We start from the raw sequence: 15,923 nt of genomic DNA, 5'->3' as shown, positions 1-15,923 counted from the left end.
GAGAAAAATGTGATGCATTCACATAGATATATGATTATAAAGGAAGAAATTGTTTGAGAGAAGAAGGAAGCAAGTAAGAAATGGCGAGCGGACAGGATGAGGAATTCAGTGTGAGGGCCGGCCAAATCGTGGGCCAAGCTCATGTCAGTCTTTCTGTTCAATTTCTCTTTTACTTGTGCCTTTTGCGACCGTATTAACTTTAAAATATTAGTACACAGAGTTTTGTTTGAAAAATGATGTTTGGTATCAGGTGAAGGAGAATGATTGCAACAACTCTTCTCAAGCTTCAGGTTTTCTCCAGCAGGTTAACTTAACCCATCAACTCTACATGTTTGTAGTTTTAGGTTTTTCATTCTTTTTTAAGAAATAAGATTTGATGGTTTATCAGAAAGGGGAGAAAGTGAAGAGTATGGCACATGATGCATCAGAGGCAGTGAAGAACAAATTGGGGATCAACAATGACAACAATGAAGAATATAAGAACAAAAACCCTTTGGACAAGAAGAACCCTAACAACACAACCAGTCCAAGCATGCCTGGTCATCCTCCTTCAGATATCTAAACATTTCTCAAGATTCATCTTTTTATTCCACTAATAATTGTCTGTATTAATAATAAGGGATATTACACATTGCATCCAAGCCAACACATGTTCAGACTTTTTTGGCTTTGGAGATGTTCACACTTGTTTTGACCAATACATGTTGAGACTTTGGTTTTGAGTTTTCTATCAAACACTGGTTTACACTTGATAATTTCATCCCAGCCGAGCTATATTTCTATTCACAAATATACACACACACAAACTCCCTTAAGAGCATCTATTCTCTGCCCATTTGATGGCAGACCTTGCTAGTGCATCCATTGGATCAACACACTTCTTTAGCAGAGGATCATCCCCAGGCAAGAGGTCCCGCATCTCATCTGACCCGAGCATCACCACGTTTACCGCCTGCACTAGCAGTACCTGCAACGCTATCCTCAGAAGGTTCCGTGCTCCTTCCATGTCTTTTCTCTTCATTGCTTCTATGGATGGGATCACCGTGTGCTCCATTGTTGCCTTGTCTGGAAGCACAGCCTCAAATCCCTGTTCATTTCCATAATCACAGAGTCACTTCATACGATGGATAATACTAGCTTTATACGAACTTAGACAAATGATAGATATGTTGTTCCAATGGACACAATAGAACACTGACATTGCTTTGGAGTTTCTCCTGGTAGAACCCTGCTGATAACGTGGCGCTAGTGGCCATCACACCTACACGCAGAGGATTCCCAGCTTCAAGGGGCTTCATTTTTGCCTCTTGCAGTTCTTTAGCAATGCATTCACCCATGTGAAGCAGAGGAACTAAACTCCCTTCACATACCTCTTCATACCATATATGTGCAATATGACAGGGCATTAAGATTAATTTAGCTCCACACCTCTCAAGATATCTCCTCTTATTCCTTAGATTTTCCACAATTAGCTTTGGATCAACCGGAGTACTCTCTTCTCTATGGTAAAGAGAAGGATACGAGTTTTCCTCGTATAAGAGAAGCTCCTTGTTGAGAGCAGGATCCGAGCAAAGCACAAAAGGTAACGAGCTTTTACCATCATTTGAGCTCCAATCCACGAGTTTCTTCACAAATTTCAGAGTGGAATCAGTTGAAACGCCTCCGATAATCCCCACTGTGTTGGCCTGCCTAAGCAAAGAATCTGCAGGAAGACTGTTTAAACTGTTTCTCGAATCTTCACTCAGACAAAAACCCTTCTTGGGCTTGGGAAGATCATTGCTTTCGTCCATATGCAAGAGGACTGAAGACGGTGGCATGGCAAGGACACGACTCAGTCTTACCCTACACGAAACCCGACTAGAGTAGCATAAATGAGCTAAGCCATGAGATGGGTTGTTGAAAATCTGAAGATACATCACCAAGCTTCTGGCTGAAAATGTTTTCTGATAGTTAGTACTTTAGTGACACCTTTGACAAAACTAGCAAAAGCTTCCAACTTGTTCCCTCCCCCACTAAACCTGAATCTTACTACAGATTCAAATTCCAAATCTTGACACCAAAATTCCAAAACCAGCTCAGATTCAAAAAAAGGAAACAACTTTCAAGTTAGAGAGTCGCAAGGACCTTTTCTGGCTTTTTGGAGTAAGATCCTACAATCTCTAACATCAACTCACTTTTCTGCAGCTCCAGGCTGACACCCACTGCAAGAAATTTGGATGCAATTCCCAAACCAGCCAAGATATAAATGAAAGAACCAGTACTTCTCCTTAATAAGACAGAAGTAAACGTCTAGCTTTCTATAGAAGATTCTCTTGAAAACCAAATCTTTGTATGTTATTGAGAAGGATGACTGATTGCCTTTATGTTTTCTGATTGCCAGAAACAAAAAGGAAAACAGTACTAAAAGAACAGGTGGGACACCAAAATGTAAGAACAACGGCCTCAAATCAACCGATCCAATGAAAGTTGGACCAGTAGTAGTCGCATCAAGATGAAGTAAGGAATCTTCGCCTCAGATAAATAATCATATATGCACTGGATTTCACCATGAGGCAGTAAAGAAGATGGAAGATACCACAATGTAAGGCGTTAAATTCAAGAAGAGGTGTCTCTGTCTGCTTCTTTTTCCGTTTCTTGTGATATTATTATATGTATTTCCTGCAACATGTGGGTTGTCTCTGTTAGGTGGATTCCTTTGTGTTCTTGTCATCTACTGAATCCCACATGGTCCATCATCCATCTAATCCCTTAAATCAATGGAATCCTCCAGAAACAGGTGTTGATCTTCTGATGGACAGAAAATGCATAAACGGCTTAGGGTAGTAGATAGATACGAATGGAGTTTCTTTCCTCACTTATACATTTACGAGAAGCATTCCACTAAAGCAATAGTCTTAAGGTCTGAGAAGAGCTCCTCCCACTAACACACAAACAAGTACAGATTCAATTAGAACACACACCAAAATTTGATATGTACGATGCTATATAATATACGTATCTAGCTTCTAATTCCCAAACAAACAAATGTCAAGCTCCTGATATGACTTCAACAGAGAAACCCTGATTTGAAAAAAAAAATCCATAGCAGAGCAAAAAAAAACCACACCTTTCCACATTCGCTAAAATGGCAAAGAGCCCAGACGATGTTTTTACCTGAAATGTGGGATCTGGGAAGCTAATCAACGAAGAGACTCTTTATATATGTGTTCCACCAAATGTGGGATCTGGGAAGCCCAAACTTGTATTTTGTCCCACATCGGTTACATACCTCAAAATGTTTTACTTTATATATGAAATTAAATCAATACTTGTACGTCGAGCTCAGTAACGTGGGCTTGTGACCCGTGTGGGGACAATAAGTTGGTGGAACACTGGCTCGGCCCACGGGTCGGATCTGTTGTGGCATTGTTCCGGGCTGCCCAGTCCAAGCTGAGAGTGATCCGTGTGTGTTAAGCGAAGGCTTGGCTCAGGCGGTTCTTGCAGTGGAGGGCAATGCGTGAGGCTGGTTTCACAGAGCAGCGATCACCTCCCGCTCTCAGCAGTGGACGGATCACAGCTCGACGCCACTCAGATTCACCATGGCCTGCTGGCTCGTTCCCAGCTGGACCACCAATTTTTTATTTTCTTTTTGACAATTGTATTTATGGATGGGCCTGAGAGTAATGAATATAGACTTCTATTCGGCGATTGGGCCCAAATTCTTTATCTCAATCTTCAACATTGGTGAGTTGTGCCAACTCAGACGGGGTTATTAATTTGTGTTATGCACATTACTTTAATCCAAAGAATACAGTTTTGCTAAACCCACCACATGCGTATGTTTTAGTTAGTGGTGATCCTGAGAAGAAACAGACGATATAAGAAGGTGAATTATTGAACAAAAGTTATACCATATTATAGTACAATGATGTTGACTTTGAATACAAATTGGTAACCGAATTACTTTGACTCACTTTCACCACTTTGTATTGTTTTTCCTTTCAAGTTTTTATAAAGAGAGATTTGGCATTTTAATAACATCCTCACCTAATAGATTTGGTTTACCGAAATGGGGAAGAAGGAAATAGTCTATTTGGTTTACCGAAATGGGGAAGAAGGAAATATTAAATTAGTGTGTCCTATAAGTCAATTCTCCTGTTCATTTCTAATCTATTATCTAATCCTTGCAATTTGCTGATAAAACAATAGTAATTACAAAAAGTCTTACCCCTTTTGAGTTTAAAGAAACCAAAAGTTTGGAATAAAATAACAAATATGGATATAAGAGGACTTATGTGCCTATGTGGTGTTGAGAATCCGATTAAAGATGTGAAAACAAACAAAAAATTAACATGTAATTCTCTGCCTTAATCATCAATAACAGTAATGGTTTTTACTTTTTTTTTTTTATTACAATTAATGTTTGAATAATCCGGTTGAATGATATCGTTAATCCGCTTACATTAATTTCCGATGATTGTTGTTACAAAGAAATAAATAGAAACTGGAAGCATCATCATAAAAATAAACAATAAATAGTGGACCGACCCCATGAAAAAATAATGAGGACAGAAATAAAAGGAAACCAAGTCTGAAACACAATGATTGATTAATCACTTATAAGGCCTAAACTCACTTTTCCTAGTTTTGCCCTTCTTTTAGCTCATCAACAGAGAGAGAGATAGATCCATGGAGGGTCTTCAAAGATCAACAATCTCTTTCCGCCGTCAGGGATCTTCCGGTATAGTGTTTGACGATCGTCTCATCGCCGAACTCAACAAATCGGGAAACAACGAGCAGAAAGACGAAAGTCAACGCGACGAACAACCTAAGCCTATGTCGGAAAGCTCTGAACAGGTCAAACCAATCGATGAGAAAGACAAGCTTAGACCGATTAAAACCGGTGGAGGAGCACCAGGAGGAATAGAGAGGAGTCGATCTAACGGTGGAGGAGCTCAACGACATCATAGAACAACCGGAAGAGTTTCTCCGGCAGTGGACCCGCCGTCTCCGAGAATTTCGTCATGCGGTTGTTGCTCTGCGTTTGGAAAGAATCCGCCGGGGAAGAAAGTTAATCCGAGGAAAAGGCCGCCGAAACGTAGATCGAGGTAGGCGTCAGGATTAATAATATTCATGAGGAAAAAATAGTATACACTGTCTTTCATCTTTCTTCTTCTTCTTTTTTGTATGTGTGTGTTCTTTGTTATAAAAAACTTTAAATTTGATTTTTCGATTTGATCAACAGACTCTGGTTATTTGTAAATTATCTGTCTTTCTTTGTTTTCGGACAATTTCCCATTTCTGTACAAAATCAAACTTTCCGATTTGGTGATTCTTCTTCCTTCTTGGCGAATTATCTGATTAAGTGATTTCAGTATAAAACATTTTGAGAAAAATCAAACAACGTTCAAGTCCCTTCCGATGGCTCACTGACTAATCCTCTAGGGTTTCGAATCTGGCAGAGAAGGCGGCGGATCGTGACCAAGAAAAGATAAATCAATCTGCTTTGATTGGAATTAGACGGCTCTGATGTGATGTTTTGATTTAATATTAATATTCGTATCTCAAATTATATACTTACTGGACCCGCCGAGGGGGAGGGCCGTTTCACCGCCGCATTAAACGGCTACGACACCGTGTCTTGTCCGGAGTAAGCATAACATCACATTACCATTTGTAGAATAGCTGTCTTTAATTGTACTAATATCTTCTGTCTTCAAGTTATAATATTTTATTAAATGAAAATCTTTCAATCCATTACCAAACCCGAAAAAAGAACCCTCTTTCCGACAAAGTTTCATCTTTGAAATTATTTGAGTCAAGCTCAATCTAGAAGAGTTTTAGTAAAGAATCAAAACAGAAGATTACAACTTTTGTTGAAGAATCTGTCATTGAGGTCCGAGCTTAGGGCAGCCCTCAGCTAAAGGCAAGTCCAAGTTGTCGACTGTCCTAAAAGTGCGTGGTACCATCTTATCAACGTAAAGATTACCATCCAAATGATCACACTCATGTTGCAAAATCCTAGCTTGCCAACCTGAAGCATTCACTTCAATCCTCTTTCCTTGACGATCGTAGCCCGTCACTACCACCTCAAGGTATCTCTCCACCGCAGCTCTGAATCCATCAACACTCAAGCATCCTTCAAAGAAAAGAGCTTTCTTGTTGCTTCTCTCCTTGAGAACCGGATTCACCATCACCTAACCAAAACCCCCAAACTTCAACATTTTTGTTCTAATCGAAAATTGTAACAACTCTTAAGCACTCTGATTCTATTATTTACCATGAGATCAAAATGACGTCTTTCTTGAGCAAGAATCTCTTCCTTTGGTGCGTAACTTATATACTCTTTTGTATCTTCCAATACAATAATCTGCATCATTCACCATGAAACACTAATTCAATCATTTGCTTCGAAATGGGTGAAACTAGGAAAAGCATTTATAGACTTACCCTTAAGGGAACACCAATTTGAGGAGCAGCGAGGCCAACTCCAGGAGCCAATCTCATAACTTTAATCATATCATCAATTATCTTCTGAATACGCTCCGACCCGATTTCTCCCGGGTCAACTTCTCGGGCCTTCTCGTGCAGAACCGGGTCACCAGATGCCACTATCTCCGGTAAATCCACTTTCTTTTTCTTCTCACCAAGACCCAATAACCAACCGGCTTTTGTCGACAAAGAGGAGGAAGAAGAAGTAGGCAAATTATACAGCTTACGGTTCAGTAAGTGTGAGGAACCGGGTCTTGAAACGGGGAATCGGATCGAGCGACATGTCACGGCGGCGGAAACCGGAAGTAGACGAAGTGAGACTCTGAAAAGGGTTTCCATGGCCGTCGCTTCGTCTCGGTGGAGTCCCATCGGTCGTCATTTCTTGAAATACGACTCCTTGGGCCTAAAATCGCTCTTTCAGCCTATTATCTTAATAGCCCAATAGAAATGAGATAGTTCTGCTCTTCCTTGGGCCTAATACATAATTGTTTTTCTTTTTGACAACACAGGGATTCTCTATAGAGATAATGTTGTCATAAAACATAATAATTTTGAGTTTGATTAGTTTCCAATATCTGTCCAATACGATTGTGATATTCCTTAGGTAATCTATTACCGTTGCACAAAAAGAAAAGATAATCTATTACATGCATTAACTACCAAAACACTCTTTAATCGTGTGATTATAAATATGCGTTAGTGATGTTATCCGGAGCAATCCACCACCACAGGCCAACTACGTAATAACAAAAATAAATTTAAAAACTGTAATAGATAAATCAAATTTGAATTACCAAATAACATCCTAAACTAGTGGGTTCAAAATCATTAATTTTTATGTTTGGTTATGGCCAATAACGGTTCATAATTAATCAAATTGTAACTCTACCATGTACGTTTGCTTTGAAGCTTCTTATTTTATTTTATTTTGATAATCGCATTATTCTTCGATCACGGCAAATGAATTTTGAACCAATATTCTCTATACATTTTAATAAAAAAAGTATGTGTATCAATATATCATACATGATTCAACGAATCTGCCGAAAACTAATTAGTTCGGTTTAGAGTTAGGTACTTAGGTTATAAGCTAACTTAAGCCACATAATCTCTTTTATTTTATTGTTCTTCTTGGTAAAGAAGAAGCGGTACCGGTTACCGGAGCGGCGACAATGGGAATAGTGGGCGGTGAGTTAACGAGTTCAATCTCCAATGCTTAAGCCGTAATTCGTGTGGTATATAAAAACAACAAAGCCAATTGTTTTGGTTAGTGACGAATGGTCAAATTATATATAACTTTCTAGAATCTTGCATCCTTGTTTCTCCAAATTAACAAATTCAAATTTAATATGTAGTTAGGCAACCTCTTTTACATTTCTTTCAAGCAGAATCTTAGATTTGATGCTATGTTATTCCAATAGTTAATAGAGGATTAACGTATATTTTATTTTTTCTTAAAAAAGAAATATATAAATTATAAAGTAGAGAGTAGAGACGGTGCTTTGTAGATCATTCCTCTCTGACTATGGATGGGTCTCGTATATAACGTTTTTTGTTATTGTTAATAAGTCGCGTGTATAACTTGAGATTCAAGATTCCATTTCTTTTTATTCCTTCAACATTCAACTATGGTTTACGTAAAGAGAAATAAGTCTTCTCCTTTCCTATATGTCTAACTACAGTTTTTTATTAAAAAAAAATAAAAAAAAAAATGAAAATCCCCTATAAATACATAGGTCTCGAGCATCTCCAAAATATAACAATTCACCCTCTCTCCAAAATCAATTAAGGAAACACAAGCACTGTTACACACACATCTCTACCATGAACAACAACAAGAACATGAAGATGATGATGAGTTCCGCAAAAGAAAGTGGTAATGGTACCACTAATATTGTTATTAAAGAGACGATGAATAAGAAGGTGGAAAGGAAGGCATCGATGGACGTGGACAAGAGCGCAGAAGCTTTCATCACAAAGTTCAGAAATCAGCTTCTTCTCCAGCGTCTTGAATCCATTGAAAACATGCTCTCCAAAGGCCCTTAACACTACTTATCAATATACACATGTATTATTTCTTTCTTGTATATATAGTACTGTTATATCTCATGGGATTCCAACGTATGGAAGAATGATTTATGGCTTTCATATATTACTTTAGATCTTCTTTCTTTTAGATGTGGAACTCTATTTCTTGGTATTTATATTACAATATAAGAAATGTAAGGTGTGCCTTAGCAATACAATCTGTATCAACTTTTTCTATTTGGATCAAATTTTTGCAATAGACTTTCTCAATTGAAATTGTGACTTCTAAACAAAAGGGGAATGCGAGAGCCAAACATGTATTGGATGCCTCTACGAACTAGCTTGGAATCTCTTTACAAGCCTTTTTGTTGTTAGACCGTTCAATGTAGATATGAGATTCGTAACATATACGTTAACTTCGAGGGTCTAGAATGCATTTCTTGAGAGAGTGAATAGTCTAGTCTCTTTAGTTGCATTGCACAAAAGAGTTAAATCGAACCAAATACATTAACCAATATACATATATGTAAAACATGATTTCCCTTGATTATATTATATAAGCTTGTGGAGCAAAGAGAATGGTCATTTCCTCGAAGGGAATCACATTCGCTGATTCACATCGGTCTCTTATTGTATATTACACCCAAAACCAAGCACACCAATACACAAACACACACAATATAAAGAAGAAGTGAGCTGTTTATAATTAAGGGTAGACCACTTGGTGGATCTGAGTCTGCGGTTGTGGCTGCACCATCTGGTGGAGTTTGACTCTTGAGCAGGACCGAGCCATTTCTCCTACGAGGGGGACTACGGGGAGGCTATCGCAGTTGCAAATCTCGATCATGAAGCCATCAGGGTCATGGAAGAAGAGCTGGTCCACTTGGATCCCTCCTTCTTCTACTAATGCCCTTACATAATCTATCCCCATTTCCTCCAGCTTCTTCTCCACTACTCCCATACTCTCACACTGCATTTCCATAATTCACAACTCTTATTATTCAGACCAAAATTTCTACTATAATCTTATGTATGCTCAAAAAACAGAGTAACAACTATATACTTGGGATCTCCTCTTGTTAATTGTCTCACAAATTCTTCACACACATACCAAACACAAGATGTTTTGATGCTTAAAACCAAGTGGTTTGTTGTATAATCCTAACTAACATTTCTATTACACAACTATAAAAGTTGAGGATGTTTTGATTCATAAAACAAAATTGTTTGTTGTCAATAATGGAACAATGAATACTTCTGACTCACAAAACTTGACCTCTGAAAACCCCACCTTCTATTGTCCTTTTTTTCTCTCCCTTCTTAACTTATCTCTTGTCATTTTCTCTAGGATATTTTTGTTCTCTCATAAATTCAGTTTCTTTCATTCAATAGTTATCATAAGCCAATTCAAACTATACTAACAAATTCTATCCTAAGGGTCATTTACTTAGGAAACTAACAAATTTTGGATTTTCTTCCTTAATAATAAATAATTCTGAGATTGTGTTTTGCACAAAAGGTTCATAAATATAGAAAAATATCCTAAGACAACATCTAAATACAGAGCTTGTATGAACGTAGATTATGGTTTATGGCTTTAAAAAGCACAAAAGTTTTATTGAAAAAAACAAAAAACAGGGCAAAACTGAGAATTAACACACACGAAAAATTACCTGGAAAGAGATGTGATTATCCTTGGGATTAATCGCAGTTTTCTTGGGAAGTTTCTCTGGTTCTGGGGCACACAGGAGGTGTATTCCAATCCCGTGACCAAACAACCTAGACCCCCCCAAAAAAAAGAACATGTAAAAAAACTAAACTCATTGGTACTTTTTTTGTCCCTCAAAATTCAGATATATTTTAAATAAAATGATGATAAATTACCAAGCGCCTTCAAAATTTAAGGATTCAGGTCTTCGTATCGGGATGAACCCTAACACCTTTTGGTAAAAATTCATAGATTCGTCGACGGATCGGCACAAGACAGAGACATGGTTCAGTGACGTGAGATGCAAAGGGTTTCCTGCGTCTTCCTTCATTTTCCAGAGACAAAGATCCTAAAGAAACAATTATATTAAAAAAAAGTAACGCCGCCTTTGATTAACAATCCAAAAACAATGACGTCCACGTTAATTCAAGCGAGAATGATTGTAATAGTTGCAGGACGTTATTACATGTATGATCTTTATATATAGTTTTGTGTTGTGTAGAAAGAAGGTTAATGGGATAACCACGGAACTTATCTGATGATCAATTACACATGGCTATGCTGTATTTATAGAAAAGCTAGCGTCTTAAGCAAATATGGGTAATTTTTTTTATGAATTTTTAACCTTTCATAATTAAAAAGAAAAAGAAAAACTATTATTTATATTTGGATCATCAACGTACCAAACAAATTCGGCCTATAAGATCTTATTTCTTGTAATAGGTTTAGTCTTTATAAGTTTGAGTGTGACACGTCGATTTAGGTTTTGATAGTTAGATATATTAACAAATTTAACAATGGAAATAAAATTAGGATGTCTATATAGTCAATAATTTCAACTGATATCTAATCTTATCTATTACGTAAAATAGTTCTTTACTACGTAACAGGAATGATTATAAGAAACCTAAGATGGTTGTAATGAACGACAACTAGTCAAGCTAAGTACGTAAATAATTGGGATGATGTGATTGGTAAAAGGAAAAGGTGAAATCAGTGAAATTGGGGCGGTTATATATGAAAAATGTTGTGATTACCTCCCTCAGGTAGTGTCAGGATTAGTTCAACACGTAGGAACTCATACAAGCTGACTCAGACAATCACAACTTTTCCTTAAAAACGATATCAAAGGTAAGATCATATTGGGACACGTCAGCATTTTTAAACGTTACTCGTTTGTTGTTTTTGTGTATAGAATTTGGTCATTTGTTGCCGTGTCCAGTGCAAATTGGGCTGTCCCAATTAACAATTGATATATTTTTAGAATAGTATTTAGACATGTTGCTTTATTATTTATCTAATTCTTAAAAAGTTATAAAAAAATCAGGCATAGCTAAAACGATTTAAACTTTGTTTATGTATATATTGGGATGCTATTTAATTATTTGTTTATATATATATATAAAAAGAATCCTCCGAAAAGGAAAAAAATATGTTAGAGCATGCCTATTGGTGTGATATCCATAGTATCTCCTTAATTAAGATACTACTATTTTAATATTATTTAATCTTAAAATTTTCATTAATATTATATTAATATTTTATTAATTTTCATCAAATTACATCTTAAAAATATTCATTGTATTAATTTGTTCTAAACATATCAAATATTTTGTAGTTACCTTAATTAATACTAATTAAAATAATTCTAATATATCTTTAGAGTTATGCATAATGGAGGTTAATAAATAGATAATTTATATTATGATTTAAAATGAAACCAAAAAAAAAAACATATAAACTCTTTAACTGATATTCATATCATTTTACTTTATAATTTGTAAAAATAATAAATAGAAAACACTTAAAAAGAGTACATATATATATCAGTGTTTTAATTAAGAAGATAATTTTTTTTATGGATATCTCAAACTAAAAACTCTTTTATGGAATTCTAATAAATTAGTTGTATGATTATTTTTTTACATTGTTACGAGACTTCCAATAAAAATGCTTTAGGTCTTTTTTCTTTTTATAATCTATTAGTCGTATGACAGTATACATCAACTCACATTGATCGAGTTTTTGTAATTTAGGATGATTGCTAAGTTCCACCTAATCTCGCATGATCTTTTATGATTTCATTTTATAGTTTCGCACTCCATAATTTTATAATATGCTGAATTAGCTTTAAATTTTGATATTAAAATTTTCAGTGAGTGTAGATTGGTCACTTACTTCGACTATACACCCACCAGCACGTTTTAAATTTACTCTTTAGTTTATGCTTAGTATTACTTTTGTATCTATAGCTAGCCTTTTCTCCTGTCGAAGGGCCGATGATCAAACTCAAGATTTGATAAAGCTTTTTAACCTTCTTTCCCTCATTTGCAAATTTGATTTAAATAGTTTTGTTTCAACTAACATTAACATAGTCCAGACGCAGACAGCTCCAGTGCGTTTAACAAACAAATGGAAAGTGCTTATTTTGTAGACACACAAGCTATGCAGGAGGTTCCACTTCAAAATTTCAAGACACATTCTATCTTCTATTGTATAACTATTTGTTCGAGAGAGTTCAACCTTCATCTTCATCTTAATCTCTACCAGCAAGCAACCATGGCGGGATTACCTGGTCTTCTTTTCCACGGTAAAAGGAAAGTCTCTGGATATTGAGTTGATATACTGGCATACTGCCATAAGAACACGAATCAATTTTTGAGGTCTTTGAACAACTCACCAAAGTTAGACCGCAGGGAAAAGCCTTTGGATAGAAATTTGTTCTTTGTTATGTAACACTAAAAACTGAAGATTTAAAAAACAACACTACAAGATGGACTGATCGAACAACAGCAGTAGTTGATAGTTGAATATGTGATATAGAGAAGTGATTCAACAAACAACAATCGGTGGAGAATGAGAAAGCTCTTAAAATGAGTAGAAGAAGAATGTGTGGTTGGTTGGAGCATATCAAACTTCAGAAGGAGGTTTCAATCTGATGAGTCGCTTGATCCTGTCTTTGTCGGTGTTCTCCAGAAGTCCGTTCCAAACGATTTCATCAAGGCACAAGCAAATCCTTCCATATTTATCCAAAAACACTCGCTCTGTAGGCGGCTTTCCACATACGTCTTTCACAGCCGCTGTTATGATATAGATGGTTTCTGCCACTGCACCACGAGAAAAAACACAACAAAGAATCAAACTCTGAATGAAACAGAGATCAGTTATTTTAGAAATAGTAGGTTAGGCTTACAAGCAAGTTCATCATACTCGTCTTTGCCAACAAGGAAGATGCTAACATCCCCTAGCATTGTGTACACGATATAAACCGACCTGCACAACAACCTCTCTGTTACTTATATACCCCAAAAATGCTGTTAGTTTGGTTTCATAGTTTTCTCGAAAATGACACAATAGGTAGATTGATGTACTTGTGGCAAGCAACGAGAAGCTCCTCATTTTTAACGCCTTTGAGATTATCTGCTCCCAACTTAACCAAGAAAGATCGCCAGTGGAGCCGTTCCTCAGCTGGTACTCCATTGAACCTGCAAGATAAATGCTTCTGATGATTTGGTAATAAAGACTAGACAAGCCACATGTATTGGTGATCAGACACCCTTAATTTCAGCTCTACTTGGTGATCCCACAGTGGTAATTTCGACCCACTTGCCTTGCAAGCCAAATTCCACAATGTGCTAAGGGAACAATGATATACATATGGTATTAAGAATATCCATGGAGCAAAAGCCAATACAATTTAACAAGGCAAGTGGCTCGAAATCTGATACAGAGTTGGGACAAAAAGAATGTAGATGCATCACAAACATGAAACTTTAACTTCTCCAGAATCAAATGTTTGAGATATCTCCAATTCAAGTATGTATAGAGGGGAATTAAAATCTAATATCAACCATAGAGTAATCAGAGACACTGTGTACGAATTACAAGGAAACATGAAGCTATCGCAACCTTAATCTGACAATTCAACAATCTCAGAACCCTGATTGACACCAGATCCACAAAGAAGAACAATCGCTACAGGTAATGATCGATCTGGGTTCTTAGAGAATCAACCAAAAACAAGCTGAACTGATACAAGTTGCGGAAATCGATGACCAGATTGAAGGAACAGAGAAAATTGGGATCTAAAGTACGAACCTTTCGATTAAAACATTCCCAACGGAATTGGCGAACAACACAGCTAGGATCATGATCTTCCTCTCAAGTTTCTTCCTTCCTTGCGATTCCTTCTTCGCCTTTATCGATTTCTACTTCTCCTCTCTACCTCAAAACATTCTCAACAACTTTTTCCTTTTTCTTGTGTCAATTTTTTACTGTTCGTAATTACTAATTTACTCAACATTACCCTTCAAAGTTAAAAATTCGACAAAGGGCCTTTTCGTAATTACCTAAGTTCGAATATTTGACAAAAGTCCTCTCCAGCCTTTCATTATTGCGGTTAAATCTTGTGAACTGAAATAGCCAGCCACTCTGTGAAATGAATATACGCGTATCTTTCTTGTTAATTTGTCAGTTTTTGTAAGATGGTATAAGTGTAAAGTAAATATAGTAAAAATCCATCACTCTTGATAGTTAAGTGAGGTGGGGAAGAGAAGAGATGTTGATAGTTAGAAAAAATGAAAGGTCAACATCAATGGAGAGTTAAAGGAAATGTGTCATTGTTCCAAATCTAACGAGAGAAAGTAGAGACCACCTTTTTCATTCTTGTTATATTCATTATCTCATTTTCGCCCTCTTTTACACTACTTGCATGTTATACCCAATTTCTCTGTAAAAATATATTTAACTATAAACTCGTGAGCTTGGGGAAAAGAATAAAAACAAATGTTATACTATTACATAGTGTGAATGGTTTAAGTGCAAGTTACAGTTAAAGAGGACAAGTCATAAAGATGAGCACAAACAAGTACAAACAACCTACTGTGGAAGTTAAAGTTGAACCTCTTCTTTAACCTAATTCGTTTTGCCTTCATTTGTACCTTTTTTCTTTAAGCTAAAAAATCCTATAAGTTTATCATTTCTGCATTATAAAACACCTTCCATCTTTTTATTTTGAAGTTAATTGATGTATTAGTTTATATAATAAGATAGCTTTTGTCACGTTTGTGTTACAACACTTTTGGAAATTTTATTTCGCATGTGATTAATCGTACAAATTTTGGTGGACAAAACTCGAATGGTTGATTTGGGAGGTTTTAAGGATTCAATCATCGTCTCTTGATGCAAAACGTCACAATTAGACGTTGATATATATATTTTATATAAAACATATGCTGGCGTGAGATTGATGATTTATATACAAATACAAAAACAGAAATGAAAGATACGTTCAGGATCGATAAAAATCATTTCGTTCAAAATTAATGCACCTTCCTCTCTCGGTTAGACAAAGTACGTGATGTAGAGACTATAGTAGTAGTCTATTTTCGTTTGTTTAAGCATCTTCTTTTCAACTATTGAATATATCCATCTTCTACGTACAGAAAATAACAGAATTCATTTGATGGTCTAGTGATCCTAAATCCTACGTACGCATTATTCCGGCTATACCTCATAATGAAGGTTCAATATATAGTGGTGATCATGTGATCACTAGACAATCTTAATAGTGGTCATTAATTTGAGGTTGCATTACTAAAAATCATCTTCCTTGAGGCGCTTAACGGCAAATTACAAGATTATGTTAAAGGGATTCCTGTTATGTGAATTGTATTTCATTAATGTTGTTGTAGATCTAGTAGTCTAGACTCATGCG

At 36.2% G+C, this 15,923-nt stretch overlaps 7 protein-coding genes, 1 long non-coding RNA gene and 1 other non-coding gene across 13 annotated transcripts; 5 read left to right on the top strand and 4 right to left on the bottom strand.

Annotated features, from left to right (window-relative positions):
• The first annotated feature begins 3 nt into the window (after positions 1–3).
• Positions 4–751, top strand: AT1G15415 (late embryogenesis abundant-like protein). Its single transcript, NM_101411.4, has 3 exons — positions 4–143; positions 251–304; positions 389–751. Exons 1-3 carry the CDS (start codon positions 81–83, stop codon positions 560–562), a joined length of 291 nt encoding a protein of 96 aa, NP_172994.1. The 5' UTR covers positions 4–80; the 3' UTR covers positions 563–751.
• AT1G15410 (aspartate-glutamate racemase family) lies at positions 566–3,169 on the bottom strand (the record flags this gene model as incomplete). Of its 2 annotated transcripts, none has more annotated exons than NM_101410.4 (3): positions 3,107–3,169; positions 1,200–2,920; positions 566–1,087 (listed from the first exon to the last, which is right to left on the bottom strand). In NM_101410.4, the coding sequence occupies exons 2-3, from the start codon at positions 1,914–1,916 to the stop codon at positions 812–814; spliced, it is 993 nt and encodes a 330-aa protein (NP_172993.1). In that variant the 5' UTR covers positions 1,917–2,920; positions 3,107–3,169. The 2 variants fall into 2 exon arrangements, with proteins under 2 accessions (NP_172993.1, NP_001320372.1); NM_001332164.1 differs by having other exon boundaries at positions 812–1,087; positions 3,154–3,169.
• Positions 2,922–3,646, top strand: AT1G05163. The gene has a single exon (NR_138846.1). It is a non-coding gene; the product is annotated as an other RNA (long non-coding RNA).
• On the top strand, positions 3,327–3,618 carry AT1G15405. Its single transcript, NR_143560.1, has one exon. It is a non-coding gene; the product is annotated as an other RNA (non-coding RNA).
• Positions 3,647–4,417: 771 nt separating the features above from the next.
• On the top strand, positions 4,418–5,737 carry AT1G15400 (uncharacterized protein; the record flags this gene model as incomplete). Of its 3 annotated transcripts, none has more annotated exons than NM_101409.3 (2): positions 4,611–5,087; positions 5,442–5,737. In NM_101409.3, the coding sequence occupies 2 exons, from the start codon at positions 4,669–4,671 to the stop codon at positions 5,458–5,460; spliced, it is 438 nt and encodes a 145-aa protein (NP_563975.2). In that variant the 3' UTR covers positions 5,461–5,737. The 3 variants fall into 3 exon arrangements, with proteins under 3 accessions (NP_849670.1, NP_563975.2, NP_001077541.1); NM_001084072.1 differs by having other exon boundaries at positions 4,669–5,087; positions 5,447–5,720; NM_179339.2 differs by lacking the exon at positions 5,442–5,737 and having other exon boundaries at positions 4,418–5,439.
• PDF1A (peptide deformylase 1A) lies at positions 5,562–6,864 on the bottom strand. The gene is made up of 3 exons (NM_101408.3): positions 6,430–6,864; positions 6,260–6,349; positions 5,562–6,176 (listed from the first exon to the last, which is right to left on the bottom strand). Exons 1-3 carry the CDS (start codon positions 6,838–6,840, stop codon positions 5,868–5,870), a joined length of 810 nt encoding a protein of 269 aa, NP_563974.1. The 5' UTR covers positions 6,841–6,864; the 3' UTR covers positions 5,562–5,867.
• A 1,290-nt stretch (positions 6,865–8,154) lies between these two features.
• On the top strand, positions 8,155–8,781 carry AT1G15385 (cotton fiber protein). The gene has a single exon (NM_179338.2). The coding sequence runs from the start codon at positions 8,296–8,298 to the stop codon at positions 8,515–8,517; it is 222 nt and encodes a 73-aa protein (NP_849669.1). The 5' UTR covers positions 8,155–8,295; the 3' UTR covers positions 8,518–8,781.
• A 129-nt stretch (positions 8,782–8,910) lies between these two features.
• On the bottom strand, positions 8,911–10,911 carry GLYI4 (Lactoylglutathione lyase / glyoxalase I family protein). Of its 2 annotated transcripts, NM_001035972.2 has the most exons (4): positions 10,674–10,746; positions 10,384–10,556; positions 10,173–10,278; positions 8,958–9,469 (listed from the first exon to the last, which is right to left on the bottom strand). In NM_001035972.2, the coding sequence occupies exons 2-4, from the start codon at positions 10,536–10,538 to the stop codon at positions 9,206–9,208; spliced, it is 525 nt and encodes a 174-aa protein (NP_001031049.1). In that variant the 5' UTR covers positions 10,539–10,556; positions 10,674–10,746; the 3' UTR covers positions 8,958–9,205. The 2 variants fall into 2 exon arrangements, with proteins under 2 accessions (NP_563973.1, NP_001031049.1); NM_101407.4 differs by having other exon boundaries at positions 8,911–9,469; positions 10,384–10,911.
• Positions 10,912–12,852: 1,941 nt separating this feature from the next.
• On the bottom strand, positions 12,853–14,627 carry AT1G15370 (SNARE-like superfamily protein). The gene is made up of 4 exons (NM_101406.5): positions 14,306–14,627; positions 13,579–13,692; positions 13,401–13,480; positions 12,853–13,314 (listed from the first exon to the last, which is right to left on the bottom strand). The coding sequence occupies exons 1-4, from the start codon at positions 14,356–14,358 to the stop codon at positions 13,118–13,120; spliced, it is 444 nt and encodes a 147-aa protein (NP_172989.1). The 5' UTR covers positions 14,359–14,627; the 3' UTR covers positions 12,853–13,117.
• Between the last annotated feature and the right edge of the window lie 1,296 nt (positions 14,628–15,923).

Source organism: Arabidopsis thaliana (assembly GCF_000001735.4).
Source record: "Arabidopsis thaliana chromosome 1 sequence".
Classification (NCBI taxonomy): Eukaryota; Viridiplantae; Streptophyta; class Magnoliopsida; order Brassicales; family Brassicaceae; genus Arabidopsis; species Arabidopsis thaliana.
This window is presented reverse-complemented; position numbering and strand designations above follow the sequence as displayed.

Excerpts from the sequence above, each read along its gene's own strand:
- AT1G15415 (NM_101411.4), top strand. The coding sequence starts at position 81 with ATGGCGAGCGGACAGGATGAGGAATTCAGTGTGAGGGCCGGCCAAATC. Across the intron at positions 144-250 it reads AAATCGTGGGCCAAGCTCAT|GTGAAGGAGAATGATTGCAA; the intron begins GTCAGTCTTTCT and ends GTTTGGTATCAG. Across the intron at positions 305-388 it reads CTTCAGGTTTTCTCCAGCAG|AAAGGGGAGAAAGTGAAGAG; the intron begins GTTAACTTAACC and ends ATGGTTTATCAG.
- AT1G15385 (NM_179338.2), top strand. The coding sequence starts at position 8,296 with ATGAACAACAACAAGAACATGAAGATGATGATGAGTTCCGCAAAAGAA.
- AT1G15370 (NM_101406.5), bottom strand. The coding sequence starts at position 14,358 with ATGATCCTAGCTGTGTTGTTCGCCAATTCCGTTGGGAATGTTTTAATC. Across the intron at positions 13,693-14,305 it reads GGGAATGTTTTAATCGAAAG|GTTCAATGGAGTACCAGCTG; the intron begins GTTCGTACTTTA and ends TTTATCTTGCAG. Across the intron at positions 13,481-13,578 it reads CTTCTCGTTGCTTGCCACAA|GTCGGTTTATATCGTGTACA; the intron begins GTACATCAATCT and ends GTTGTTGTGCAG.
- GLYI4 (NM_101407.4), bottom strand. The coding sequence starts at position 10,538 with ATGAAGGAAGACGCAGGAAACCCTTTGCATCTCACGTCACTGAACCAT. Across the intron at positions 10,279-10,383 it reads TTAAATTTTGAAGGCGCTTG|GTTGTTTGGTCACGGGATTG; the intron begins GTAATTTATCAT and ends GGGGGGGTCTAG. Across the intron at positions 9,470-10,172 it reads ATAATCACATCTCTTTCCAG|TGTGAGAGTATGGGAGTAGT; the intron begins GTAATTTTTCGT and ends ATGGAAATGCAG.
- PDF1A (NM_101408.3), bottom strand. The coding sequence starts at position 6,840 with ATGGGACTCCACCGAGACGAAGCGACGGCCATGGAAACCCTTTTCAGA. Across the intron at positions 6,350-6,429 it reads AAATTGGTGTTCCCTTAAGG|ATTATTGTATTGGAAGATAC; the intron begins GTAAGTCTATAA and ends TGAATGATGCAG. Across the intron at positions 6,177-6,259 it reads GACGTCATTTTGATCTCATG|GTGATGGTGAATCCGGTTCT; the intron begins GTAAATAATAGA and ends GGTTTTGGTTAG.